Source organism: Astyanax mexicanus, unplaced genomic scaffold, assembly GCF_023375975.1.
Source record: "Astyanax mexicanus isolate ESR-SI-001 unplaced genomic scaffold, AstMex3_surface scaffold_31, whole genome shotgun sequence".
NCBI classification, from domain to species: domain Eukaryota; kingdom Metazoa; phylum Chordata; class Actinopteri; order Characiformes; family Acestrorhamphidae; genus Astyanax; species Astyanax mexicanus.
In genome coordinates, this window is record NW_026040041.1 from 1,027,110 (window position 1) to 1,041,957 (window position 14,848).

At 36.8% G+C, this 14,848-nt stretch overlaps 2 protein-coding genes across 6 annotated transcripts in view; both read left to right on the plus strand.

Moving 5' to 3' along the window:
- Window positions 1-6,509, plus strand: part of LOC125788904 (zinc finger protein OZF-like) — an 83,841-nt gene extending 77,332 nt beyond the window's left edge. For all 5 annotated transcript variants that reach the window (XM_049472830.1, XM_049472831.1, XM_049472829.1 and 2 more), the window contains one exon: window positions 2,747-6,509. The gene's annotated coding sequence lies outside the window, so the exon portion shown is untranslated. The remainder of the gene's footprint in view (window positions 1-2,746) is intronic.
- A 2,951-nt stretch (window positions 6,510-9,460) lies between these two features.
- LOC103033704 (zinc finger protein 239) lies at window positions 9,461-12,979 on the plus strand. Its single transcript, XM_049472869.1, has 2 exons — window positions 9,461-9,816; window positions 11,544-12,979. The coding sequence occupies exon 2, from the start codon at window positions 11,607-11,609 to the stop codon at window positions 12,651-12,653; it is 1,047 nt and encodes a 348-aa protein (XP_049328826.1). The 5' UTR covers window positions 9,461-9,816; window positions 11,544-11,606; the 3' UTR covers window positions 12,654-12,979.
- The last annotated feature ends 1,869 nt before the right edge of the window (window positions 12,980-14,848 follow it).

Sequence of the window (14,848 nt, forward strand, 5' to 3'; positions counted from 1 at the left end):
GCACAAAAATAATAACGTGCCGCTTTTAAGTAGTAGAGTAGGTGCCCCATGCAATGTTTAAAGACAAAAAAGATGAGCGTATCATAAATAATTCACATTGGGTTTTAAATTTAATAATGTCATAATTTCAACACATTTCATTCTCAGTCAATTTGGCTCCCTGCAACTGCAAAATGGTTGAGGCCTAACGCTGGCTGCGTTGTCTGCGTATGCAGAGCGGCGGCCCTGTCTATTCATCTCCACACTGATTTATACAATATCAGGGCCCAAAGTTTTAAACTCAAACAAACTACACATAATGTGGCTTCTGTCTCAGGAATGGTTCCATATTGATGTACTGGGCTTTCTTGGGTTACTTTTGCTTGGACTTTAGAATCACCGCTTGTGGCTATATTATTTTACCTGCCACTTTAATTTTCTGCGGTGTGATATGTATTAAGTAATTATATTTCTGACTTTTTTCAGTTCCCCAGATTTTATAAAGACTTGATTTCTAGATTTAGTTGATTTTATTAAGTGCTTTAAGAATTGGGATAAGTGGAAAGTGATTATTTTTCTCTGTATCAATCTTTCCATTACAGACAATAATATTAGCAATATCAATAAACAATTTTATGCTTTGCTTTGTTCTTGTTATTATAGCAAATAAAATCCGAACAATGCTTTACGTTTACTGATCAATATGTTCAATAAGTATTTATGCATATGCAATGCACAGCAGACTGCTTTTCACAATTATCAACAATACATCTATTTCCTTAAACAATTTATCAAGCCCCACACATTGTTCCTCTTGTTCAAAAAAAATGGCTTACATGTTGAATAATGAAAGTTTAATTTTGTGAATTCTAAAGTGTCTACATTTCATATTTTTAAAATTAGGATTGAGTTTGTCTTAAAAGCTAAAACTTTTACAATATTGCTGAAAGTAATTGCTCATCTGCATAGTGGTTGTTTTAAACCCAAACTTTAAAAAGATAAACAGTTTAAAAAATGCTCTATATCTATAAAATAATGATTGGTCAAAAAATTTTAGTAATAGTGGTGAGGGATGTAAAAGGTAATAGGTTTAAAAAAGATAAAAAGTATAAAATAATTATTGGGCAAATAATGGTTCGTCCTGAAGCCTCCTTTGTATCAATTCAGTTCGTACAGAGTGCACTAGCTGATGATTGATGGCCGTTAGTCAGAGACATGCAGTAAACAAAATACTTCAAGCATGAGCTACATAAGTCTCACAATAGATCTCATATGTTATATGTTAATGTGTTAGTAGCGCGTGGTTAGACCGCCATACAATAGACCCTATGTGTTAGTAAACGCCTTATGTATCATGTGGGTTAATTTGTTATAATAGAGTCTGTGTTAGTCACATGCCTGATCAAACAATGTTTTACTATATATGTAAAGAATATACTGTGATTATTGGTTAATCTTCTATATAAATGCGTGTAAAATACACTGTGAGTAATAGAAATGATCAAATACGATGTGAGTATTGGTTATGCATATAAAATACAAGGTTTCACACAATAATTATGTAATTATAGATACTAAGATAAGTAATCATAACTGAAAGATATTTGTCAATACACCCAAAGTATAATAAACAGTTACTCTTCAGTGGGTACAGTACAGTAGATGACACTCTCTCTTTCTCCTCATCACTCCAAAGGATGATGTCGTTCAGCACAATGCTGCGTCTGTGAGCTGATGTATCAGAACCAAGTCGCTGCGCTTTCCTCCGAGCGTTAAGGTGCTTACACACTGAACGCGGTATGCCGCGCGGCATTCCGCTGTGCTGCCGCTCTACTCTACGCTGGTCAGTTGCGGGTGCGTTGCGCTGCTGCTGACGCCAAGCGTCTCCTGCTGATAATAGGCGGAGTTTTCTAAAACCCATCACCTCTGTGAGCGGTGTTTTGTAGTTTTGAGTCTCTACAGCCTCTGTGGATCTGTATCTGTTTCTCAGCCTCAGAACAAAGCTCTGATTCTTCTCTTCCTCCTGTTATCTCTATATGAGTGTAGGGAAGTGATGTACAGCTGAGGGGATTCACTAATCGCTATTATTAGTCTCTCGCGCACGTTTATTGTTGTTTGGACTACAGTTTCTCTCTAGTCGCGTGAGTTTACGTCATGCGTTTTCTGCCGAGGTACCGCTTGCCGCGAGGTCAAAGTTGAACCATGTTGAACTTTGCCCGCGGTAAGCGGTAGCGCGGTGGAGGCGTGGTTATGGGCGGGGAAACGCGCCCCTTTCCGCTCTGCTCCGCGGCAGCGACGCACCGCTCTACCGCTCTAGACACTATTGAATCCTATGGGGGTCAGCGTACCGCGCCGCACCTACCGCGTGCAGTGTGTAAGCACCTTTAGCGCTGTGATGCTTCTCGGTAATGCTGCATCAGCAGCAGCTCAAAAAGAGGCGGAGTCTGAATTCGCATGTGTCGGAGGAGGCATGTGCTAGTCTTCACCCTCCTGGTGATAGGGGCAGTCCTAATGAGTGGGTTGGGTAGTTGGCCGTGTAAATTTGGTAGAAAATGGGATAAAAATTAGAAATACATTTTAAAAAGAAGACATACTGCAGGGATCCCTATATTTTTGGCCAGGCAGGTGTATCACAATACACCTCTAGGAGTAGCTCTGATTCAATTTTAAGTCCTTGTGGATACAGTTATCAGCTGAATGCCATAAATGTATATTTTTGAGATAATTCTATTAATTCTCTCTTTCTGTTTTTGTGCATTTTTTACAGCCTGGTCCTTTTCACAGCAACAGGGAAGAAAATGATAAAAGAGGAGAGACTGGCAGCTCAACGTCCTGAGAAAGATCTCCAAATACCTCTCACTCGTAAATATTCTTTAGTTTTTTAGTTTGTTTTTTATTCCAGTAGTGAAGGAATGAAAAAAATAAAGAATGTTTTTTTTAAGTATGATTATATATATATTTATGCATTTTCTTTATATTTACTCTATTTTTAACCTTAAAATTACTTGTGTATTTACAAATTTTACGATACCACTTTTGTTTTCCGAGTACACAACACTGAAGATTTTATTGTATTCACTGTAATATTTACTTACTGATTTTGGGTCAGTACATGTCTATAATGATATATGAAGGTACTTTTATATTTACCCTATATATTTTTTCTACTATGCATATTTGTCACACTTACCTGTGATACTTACCTGTTGTACATACCTGTAACTCTTGTGGGGCCCTAAATTAGGATATTGAAGATCAATATGTGTAAATCCTCATATATTAAGCGCACTCGGCCTTACATGAACAAGTTCACTGAGTTTGCTCGTCCTCTGTCTGCTCTCCTTCTCTAACAAGCCTAAACCTGTACCAGGCACGTCCCGGAGGGAGGCAGCTGTATAAGATAACAGGCCATAATTTGGAGAGTTTCCAGGAAAACGCTTCTTAATGGCTGGGGAGCATATCTCTAAGTTCATTAATCAGACCAGATGTCCACAAACAGACCCTAGCTCAGTCTCCAATTATGGGAATAATGGCATAATGCCCAGATACGTGACCGGAAGAACCTCCCTAAAGATGATCATGTTTGGAAACAATTATGTTCAACCGACGTATGGTTATATAACAGTAAAAGGTGGAGCCTAAAGCCCCCACCTTTTGTTCACCCAAAGACTGTATAAAAGTGTGTGTAACCCTTTGTCTCATCAGAAGACTGAATCCTCCTGACTGAAGAACAATAAAGAATCAACTTAGAACATCGGAAAGAAGTCTTCTCCTTTCTTTAAACCTGGGGCACTCGTCTGTTTTTATCTTCTCTCTTTTGAATTTAGAGCTTTACATCGATGCATGACTAGATCATTTTTAAGAGTCTATTTTAAACTAGCCCAGGCTTCCCTTTAAGGGAGGCCTAAGAGTCGTCAAGTAACGAACGACACTCTATACCCACTGTAGTCCTGAAAGGTGGAGCTTGCTCTGTGATTGGCTGAATGAATCAGGTAAATCCTGGAAGAGACAGTATATGAATTAGAGAATGTTCGCACTGAATTGCTGTAAAAAGGTATTGTTTTTTTTCTTTTCTCTTCTTTGTTTTTTGAGATTGTTGATATTTCTTATTTTTGTAATTGAATTTTTTTATTACTCACTTCCTTCATAAACTTTACAACTACAGACACAGGGCAAATCAACAGGTACACTTTACATTTTAAGAATATTTTTAAAGCATATCCATAGAGTCAGAGTTGACACGAAACTAAAATAAAATAATAGTTAATAAATAAATGAGTAAATCAGACACATTTTTGAATATGGTGAATGATATTATACCCTGAACTATTGCTCCATATCACCCACCCCTAATTATCACATCAGGGTTCTACTTTTTTACTGGTTTTATCAAAAGAAAAATCCACAGAGTTCTCATTTCCCGTTCTATATTGTGGGGCCTAAATTAGTGATCAATATGTGTTATATTACCACTATATTAGTATACTTGGTTACATATGAAGAGTTCACTGAGTTCTGTTAAAACTCTGTCTAACCTCCTCTCGGAAAGGCCTGTACCGGTTCGTACCGCTACTCGTCTGGTTTCAACTTCTTATTTTTCTGACTTAGAACTTTTGTTTTAACGCAAGACTACATAGATCGAGAGCTCTTTACGCTAGCCCAGGCTTCCCTTTTTGGGGAGGCCTTAGAAGAGTCGTGAAAAATCACCACGACAATATCTACTAGAGACAGATTATATCTGTCCAGTATCATTTATTTTACTTTAATCCTGAATATATGGAGATATTTTGAGTGCATTTATTATTATTATTAGTAGTATCATGATATTCTGGATCATTGACTTCTGTTACAATTCTGATAAAAATTTTGTATTTTTAAAAATCTAAAATGGGCTGTTCCATATCATATAATATTGTATACAGTAATAAAATTGAATTTTTATTTTGTTACAGTAGTGTATTCTTGAAATATATATTTTTTTTAATTCTGTGTTTTGTCATATCGCCAACAGTATAATCATTGCGAAAATACCGTAAAATATTATAATTTTTTAGCCGTATCGCCCACCCCTAGGTAGGAGGAGATTGGGCAGAAGAAGGGGTGTGGTCTGCTTGTATTACACTTAAAGTTTTTTAACTAGAAGTTGTCGTTCGTAATCTGACGACTCTTAAGGCCTCCCTTAAAGGGAAGCCTTGGGCTAGCTTAAAGTAGACTCTTAAAAGGTTATCTAGTCATGCATCACTACAAAGCTTTAAATTCAAAAGAAAGAAGATAAAAATCAGACGAGTGCCTCGAGTCAAAGAAAGGAGAAGACGGAGTTCTTCGAAGTTCTAAGAAGTTCTTTTATTGCCTTGAAATCAGCCAGGTTCAGTCAGAAGGATCCAGTCTTCTGATGAGACAAAGGTTTTACACACACTTTTATACAGTCTTTGGGTGAACAAAAGGTGGGGGCTTTAGGCTCCACCTTTTACCGTTATATAACCATTTTTCAGTTGAACATAATTGTTCCCAAACATGATCATCTTTAGGGAGGTTTTTCCGGTCACGTCTTTGGGCGCGGTGCCATTATTCCCATAATTGAACCTAATTGTGATCAAATCAACATGGTGTGGTTTTTTTTTAAAAACCTGACCTTCACCTGTTTAGTTTTCCCGTGAGAGCTAGGGCCTATGTGGACATCTGGTTTGTTCTAATGAATTTAGAGATAGCGTTTTCTGGGAAGTCATCCAATTATGGCCTGTTATCTATAGCAACTGCCTCCCTCTGAGACATGCCAGGTACAGGTTTAAACTTGTTACGGGAAGAGCAGACAGAGGATGAGCGAACTTAATGAACTTTGCTCATGTAAGGCCGAGAGCGCTTAGTATATGAAGATTTACACATATCGATATTCAATATCATAATTTAGGCCCCACAAAGTACACTTGTAATATATTTTCATAATAAGCCGTTTCTGTCATTAAATTGAACCATTTCTTTAAAGGAGAATGCGGTGTAAAATTGACTTTTGTTGGTTTTTTGGATGATATGGGGCATATTTTACCCTGCAGATAAATCACTTTTTACACAGTTTTATTCAGCACAAAGTAGCTCCACAGCACCTTGGCTAGAATCCGGAGAGTCCTGACATTTAAAACGAGGTATTAATAACTTAAAAAATGCAAAAGAAATGTATTTTATTTTATTTAGTTGGTTTTATTAAAAACGATGTTTTACAACCAATAGCGTAGGTAAAACTACAGCTACTGTAAACAAATGATTTATCTGCAGAGGCAAAACAGAATAAAATTTCAGGATCTCAGAAAGCTGTGGGAGAGCGGAGGTGGGCTATTTAACAGTTTAGTACTCTCTATCATGTTTTACTACAACTAAAAGTCAATTTTACACCAGAGTTCTCCTTTAACTCTGGTAACTTAGTTAATTTCCGATTTGTTTTAATAACAATGTTGTAATGTTCTTTTTGATTTTCGTACATGGTGTGCCTTATGTGTGAACCGAAAAATCTAAATAAACAACTGAAAAAAATCAAATTCAATCGTATTTATGTCTCTTGCCGAATCTTTATTGTAAGTGTAACTGTATAACTGTGGGCACACTGGTACATTTTTCCCCATCCAGTTAGCCAACACTTTCAAAATTACAATATACAGTGAAAAAAGGTGCCCCTCACTTTTTGACATCTTAAACAGCAGTCATTGTTTATTAAGACCCATTATATATAGTCAGCATGGTATCAAATAATATTTATGCACTATATTATATTGGACTAATATACTGTATCTTCCTGACCAAATTTTACTTTCTAATTTAGACCCCAAATCTCTTTGCCAAAGTATTTATTTTTTGTGATTTTATTTAGATTTTTCTTTTCCTATTTTCTCCCCAACACCAGGATGGTGAAGACCAGCACACGCCTCCTCCGATACATGTGAAGTCAGACTCCGCCTCTTTTTGAACTGCTGCTGATGCTGTAGCATTGCCGAGTAGCATCACAACGCTAACACTCGGAGGAAAGTGCAGCGACTCGGTTCTGATACATCAGCTCACAGACGCAGCCTTGTGCTGATCCACATCACCCTAGGAGTGATGAGGGGAAAGAAGAGCGCCAGCTACTGTACTGTACCCACCCAGAGAGAGCAAGGACAACTGTGCTCTCTCAGGACTCCGGCAGCTGATGGCAAGGATCAGTATATTATTTTTATTGAGTGATTTACTTACCATTTTATTTACTTATTTATTTTTAATATTGGCAGTTTTGGTCCTCCATAATTTTCACACGGTTTGTTACTAATGGTTTGTTTGCAGAGATGTAGTAATGATACAGGACGCTGTTACACATTACTAATACCTGCTTTCATGATGAAATACTTTATTTTATGTTAAATTTTGTAATTGATTGACACCACTACTTTTAATATTTAACCATCTTCAGACAGCCTGTAACTGTTTTAGTTGAGTTTTACCTTTAACCTTGTTATTTATTTTAATTATTTTGTCTAGTTTTTATTTATTTATTTTTTGTTTTACCTTTTTAGCCCTTTTATTTTATTCATTTTATCCTTTTATTTGTTTTGTTACTGCGTTTTATTTCTTTTATTTACTTATTTATTTTACTTATTATTATTTATTTTAGTTCCATCATTTGCTTTTTTTAGAATTGTGGTTATTTTACAATTTGTTTTTGGTCTACATTTTAGCCTGTTTGCATATCCTTTTATTTTGAATTATTTAAATGTTTCTTAATTAAATCTTACATTGTTTGCTTGTTTTTATAATTCAACCCTAATTGTCAATCCCTTTAATGTTGTGTTTGCTCGGCTGCACTGAAAATGAGTTGTTACCTTCAATGTATTTACCGAGTTGAAATAAAGGTTGATAGATAATTGAGTAAAACAGTTTATAGAAAAAAATCACAATGTTCATTTTACTGAAACATATACCTATAGATAGTTAAATCAGAGAAACTGATAGTTTTGAAGGGGTTTTCCAAATACACTGCTCAAAAAAATAAAGGGAACACTCAAATAACACAATATAACTCCAAGTAAATCAAACTTCTGTGAAATTAAACTGTCCACTTAGGAAGCAACACTGATTGACAATCAATTTCACCTGATGTTGTGCAAATGGAATAGACAACAGGTGGAAATTATTGGCAATTAGCAAGACACACTCAATAAAGGAGTGGTTCTGCAGGTGGGGACCACAGACCACTTCTCAGAACCTATGCTGTCTGGCTGATGTTTTGGTCAGTTTTGAATGTTGGTGGTGCTTTCACACTCGTGGTAGCATGAGACGGACTCTACAACCCACACAAGTGGCTCAGGTAGTGCAGCTCATCCAGGATGGCACATCAATGCGAGCTGTGGCAAGAAGGTTTGCTGTGTCTGTCAGCGTAGTGTCCAGAGGCTGGAGGCGCTACCAGGAGACAGACCCGACGTCCACAGATGGGGGTTGTGCTCACAGCCCAACACCGTGCAGGACGCTTGGCATTTGCCAGAGAACACCAGGATTGGCAAATTCGCCACTGGCGCCTTGTGCTCTTCACAGATGAAAGCAGGTTCACACTGAGCACATGACAGACGTGACAGAGTCTGGAGACGCCGTGGAGAGCGGTCTGCTGCCTGCAACATCCTTCAGCATGACCGGTTTGGCAGTGGGTCAGTAATGGTGTGGGGTGGCATTTCTTTGGAGGGCCGCACAGCCCTCCATGTGCTCACCAGAGGTAGCCTGACTGCCTTTGGTACCGAGATGAGATCCTCAGACCCCTTGTGAGACCATATGCTGGTGCGGTTGGCCCTGGGTTCCTCCTAATGCAGGACAATGCTAGACCTCATGTGGCTGGAGTGTGTCAGCAGTTCCTGCAAGATGAAGGCATTGAAGCTATGGACTGGCCCGCCCGTTCCCCAGACCTGAATCCGATTGAGCACATCTGGGACATCATGTCTCGCTCCATCCACCAACGTCACGTTGCACCACAGACTGTCCAGGAGTTGGCGGATGCTTTAGTCCAGGTCTGGGAGGAGATCCCTCAGGAGACCATCCGCCACCTCATCAGGAGCATGCCCAGGCGTTGTAGGGAGGTCATACAGGCACGTGGAGGCCACACACAATACTGAGCCTCATTTTGACTTGTTTTAAGGACATTACATTAAAGTTGGATCAGCCTATAGTGTGTTTTTTCACTTTAATTTTGTGTGTGGCTCCAAATCCAGGCCTCCATTGGTTAATAAATTTGATTTCCATTGATGATTTTTGTGTGATTTTGTTGTCAGCACATTCAACTTTGTACAGAACAAAGTATTCAATGAGAATATTTCATTCATTCAGATCTAGGATGTGTTATTTGAGTGTTCCCTTTATTTTTTTGAGCAGTGTATATATAATATATATATAAAAAATTCAATCATATACTTATTAATATGCCATAGCATATATCTGTCTTTGTTAAAGAGAATAATAATATAAAGTATTTTAGTATGAAAGCAGGTATTTGTAATGTGTGACAGCATCCTGTATCATTACTACATCTCTGCTGTTTGTAACAAAACGTGAAAATCAGGTAAAAACTGGAAGAGTTATGATTAATTATAGTTACATTAAACACCTTCCTCAGTACTGATTAATGCACTGGGGGCGCGTGGGAGACCCATCCAATATGGCGGCTGGTGCAGTGTGTTATCTGGGTGTATTCAGGATAAAGTCCAGAAGGTGGCAGAAACGCATCTCGTGATTTTCCTGCTCACAGACTGAAGTACAGAGAAGAATAACGGAGAGAGAAGAGCTGCAATCAACAGATTCACCATTATTATCTAAACAGGATCTGATCTGCTGCAGGTAAAGATCTCTACTACACTTTTACTCACTGTTTACTCTCACTTTACTCCTCACTCTGATGGAGGAGAAAATCTGTATTATAAGAGGTAAAATAAAAATAATCTAAATAAATATATAAGCTAAAACAAGTAGTCTTTGTTAAGACTGATCTGAGAAAGTGAAGAAATTGTATTTTATTCATCCTTTCCAAATGTCTTTTTCAGTATTATTGGATTTGTTTTGTGTGTTTTTAAACACTCATTTTGTTAAAATGATCCAGTTTTTTTCAATTTGGCCACTAGGATTTTGTTAGCTTGTTCTATAACAGTTTAGCCATGTTTTATAGCTTAAGTCACTTTATATAAATCCTTGTTTTTATTGAATAATTAAAGTATTCACAAACAGCAGCCTATTGCAAAAATTAGAATCTGGAACTGCAGAGGTTTGTGTTGGTTTTCCAAACAGGGATTAAGCCAAGGCCTGAACAAAACTATATTTTAAATGGAAATTTTTAATTAAAAGTAAAATCTAGTCTTATGATTACCTCTTGCTAAGCTAGAGCTAGCTAACTTTAGCGAGTTAGCTAACATACTATCTTTAGTGGGAGGTTAGCAGCGAGCTTGCTAACTAACATTAACAGGTAGAGAACTAAGGTTAGCAACAAGCTAGCAAACGATAACAGGTAGAGAACTAAGGTTAGCAGCGACCTAGCTAATGGTTTCGGGAAGATAAATAAGTTAAGCAGACAGCTAGCTAACATACTAATATTAGCAGAGAGTTAGCTAACCTTATCTGGGCAAGAACTAGAGTTAGCAGACAGCTAGCTAACATACTAATATTATGCAGAGAGCTAGCTAACCTTATCTGGGCGAGAACTAGGGTTAGCAGACAGTTAGCTAACATACTAATATTAGCAGAGGGCTAGCTAATGTTACCGGGGAAAGAACTAAGGTTAGTGGAAAGCTAGCTAACACTACCGGGGGGGTAAATAAGTTTAGCAGACAGTTAGCTAACATACTAATATTAGCAGAGAGCTAGCTAACCTTACCGGGGAGAGAACTAAGGTTAGCGGAGAGCTAGCTAACATACTAACATTAGCAGAGAGCTAGCTAACCTTACTGGGGAGAGAACTAAGGTTAGCAGACAGTTAGCTAACATACTAATATTAGCAGAGAGCAAGCTAATCTTAATGGGGAAAGAATTAAGGTTAGCAGAGAGCTAGCTAACTTTACTGGGGAGAGAACTAAAGTTAGCGTAGAGCTAGCTAATAGTAGTGACGAGTTAGCTAGCATACCAAATTTAGTGGCGAGCTAGCTAACATACTAACTTTAGTGGGAAACAAACTACTGCTTCAGTACTCCACATGGTGGTGCTATAATCAAATGAATAGGGTTAATAAACCTGCGGTGAAGAATATTGGTTGTTAAATTGTGTGAAACTTAAACACCAATAAATCCATAATTCCTAGTATTTGTTTATTTAGCGGTATTTTATTATCTTAAGTCGCACAGATCCCATTAAGTATAGTAGAGAATTGTCTTATGATACGTTGAGTATTGCAGATTGACAGTATTGTGATATCATGGTTATCGATGGTAAGAGTGTGATATTGTTTTCTTGAGATTCCCTGTGATTCTCACCCCTAATCCAGATACCAGTCTCGTGAAGTGACCAGGTGTAAATGCGGTCAACGTGTCGTTAATTTGCATTTAAATTTTTTATTTTATTGTTTCTTTTTTCTCCTCCAGAAAGAAATGTCCTCCTGTTGCAAGTCCAAAAATTCAGATTTACTTCTATGATCTCAAAAACAAATGGAAACAAGTGGAAATATGGATATGAAGAGTATGGAGTCCATCAGCCCCAGCGCTCGAACCGATTCATCTCACAGACAAACGCAAAACGAATGCAAAAAAGAGAGAATTCACAAATGCTCAGACTGCGAAAAGAGCTTTACTGCACAGAGTCATCTCCAAAGACACCAGATCGTTCACACTGGACTGAAACCCTTTCAGTGTATAGAATGTGGAAAGAGTTTTACTGCACTCAGCAATCTCCAACGACACCGGCGCATTCACACCGGAGAGAAACCGTATTATTGCTCAGAGTGCGGGATGACTTTTAGAGAGAATAGCATCCTCCAAACACACCAGCTCATTCACACTGGAGAAAAACAGTTTCACTGCTCAGTGTGTGGAAACAGTTTTAGAGACAGGACTGCCCTCAAAGTTCATCAGCGAATTCACACTGGGGAGAAACCGCATGAATGCTCAGAGTGCGGACAGAGATTTACCAGACAGAACGATCTCCGAAATCACCAGCGAATTCACACCGGAGAGAAACCGTATCACTGCTCCGCATGTGAACAAAGTTTTATCAGGTTAAACGATCTAAGAGTGCACATGAGCGTTCACACTGGAATAAAACCGTATCATTGCTCAGAGTGTGGGAAAGGGTTTAATCAACTGGGTCATTTCCAAACACACCAGCGCGTTCACACCGGAGAGAAACCGCATCAGTGCTCATACTGCGGGAAGCTTTTTAGCCAACACAGTTATCTCACAATACACCAGCGCATTCACACTGGAGAGAAACCGCATCAGTGCTCAGATTGTGGAAAGAGTTTTACCCAACAGAGAAATCTAAAGGTACACCGGCTAATTCACACTGGAGAGAAACCGTATTATTGCTCAGAGTGTGGACAGAGTTTTAATATACAGAGTAATCTACAACGGCATCAGCGCATTCACACTGGAGAGAAACCGTATCGGTGTTTAGAGTGTGGGAGGAGTTTTACGCAACAGAGTCATCTTCAGAGACACCAGATCGTTCACACTGGAGAGAAACCGAATTCACAATGACATCAGTGCCTTTATACAGGAGAGAATGCATGATATCACTATTCAGAACTTTAACCCTTTCAGACCCTGCATCCATTACAATATGCATCATGTATTTTATTTATTTTTAAGGGCCATTTATTTTTAAGTTACATGTATAAATGTGTGCACAAAATTAATTATAGTGTCTTGTACATTGACCTAATTGCAAAAGTATGATATGTAAATAAAAACGTCAATAAAAACTACTTAGAACACTGGAAAAATAGCATTTGTTTCCTGTCCCCACTCTCCATTTACCATGAAATATAATTATTAAAATCCTTTAGCGATGTTTTTTGTTTTGCATGATTGTGTGACTCAATCCTATCTGTGCTTTATAATATATATTTTTTATATATATTATATTTTATATTATATTTTTGTTAAGTCCATAATATTTAAGTTAAAAATACTTAAATGTGTTTCACTCAGTCCTGTTACTGTATATCTAGAACATACTACAACAGGAAGTGACATCAGCTGGTTGTTCTGAAGATCATGGGAAGACCATAATTAAGTTCCCTCATTAGTTTTTTTCTGTATATTTGATTTTATTGTAACGATGACTGAGGAGCTCAATCTCAACACTCAGTCCTGTTACCTAAATCAATTCTTAGATCTTTTTTGTTTATTTGTAAAATACAAATTTTGGGAAATCGTTAGAATGTACTCATGTGTTCATTTAGCTATTTTTCATGTTTTGCTAAAACTCATTTCACTTTCAGTCCTGTTACTCAAAACATAAAAAGCAACAGGAGTGAGTGCCAGTAACAGGAGTGATTCTTTTTGTCATAAATATCAATTATTTGAACATGCAGTCAAACATTTCTGTTTGGGAGCTGTTTCCCATCAGAATAGACTATGAACCAGCCAATGAACAAGTTTATACATCAAAGAAAAAATAATTTGGCCCCGCCCACTGCAAAAACACTGGAGAAACAGTAGTACTAAAGCCATTGATTTGTTGGTTATGGTTACTGAAATAAAAAGCTCAATATAAAAACTAAACTATAGGCTTCCAATGCAATGGAAATAAAATATATATATACATTTTAATTCATCAGTTTTATTTAATATATATTGATTTTATAGAAAAATTAGAATATAGAATATTAGAGTCTTCTCCAGGTGTGAAAGGATTAAGCAAACTACTGGTTTCTTCAATGACAGCATCTTATTCACACATTACTGGCCCTATTTAAATTACTGGTCAACAAGTAATAAAACTGATATAAATATATTAATATTTATTTATCTCTGATAATCTGATACTCAAACTGGTCCAAAGACTAATAGTTAACATTATTACCTGTTCAGAGAGCAGAGACCTGTGGAGCAAAATGCTGCAAAACTGGAGCACTTGTAGATTTAAATCGTTAAAAGTTTTGTAAACTACAATTTGTACTTGTATTTATAATGTGTCAAATTAAAAAATAAAATATGTACATCTGTACTTGTGTTTTAACGTGAGAATTTGTAAATTTTTATCGTAGATAATTTTCTCTGATGACACGGAACTTTTAAAAGATTGTATCCAGGGAAACTTTTAAAAAAAATGATCAAAAAAGAGACAGTCACTAAGGTAAAACTGTCAAAAACATTATTTAACAGATGATGTGATTGTGTTGTTATCTGTTTTTTTTAACTAGATATCAATTATATATTAATAACGTTGTTCAAAAATATAACAATGTTACAGTTATAGCAGTACACATATGACCATCTAATGTGCACATTGTTAAACTCATTATAAATTGCATATATTTTACATCCACACTGATGCATGGCTAATAATACCTCCATTACTGCACCTTGATGAATAATTATTCAGGTATCCAAAATTGCTTCAACAAACACAAAAAAAACTAAACCCATAAACACGTGGTAGATTTAAAATTGTATGATCCTTAACTGTTAAAAAGCAGAGACCTATGAAGCAAAATGTTGCAAAACTTATTTCAATTGGACGACATGCTAGCAGCTTGTTTTGTAATTGTATTTTTTTGCGTAAGAACTTGGAAAAATAAAACTGTACTTAATACATGATACATTAATTAACTAAATTGTTTGCTTGTATTTATTGTGACAACTTAAAAAATACAATTTGTTCTTGTATTTGTAACATGATAGTTTGGCAGTATCATTATATAATAAAAAATCAATCAATCAACCTT

Coding starts and splice junctions, on each gene's coding strand:
- LOC103033704 (XM_049472869.1), top strand. CDS start 11,607: ATGGAAACAAGTGGAAATATGGATATGAAGAGTATGGAGTCCATCAGC.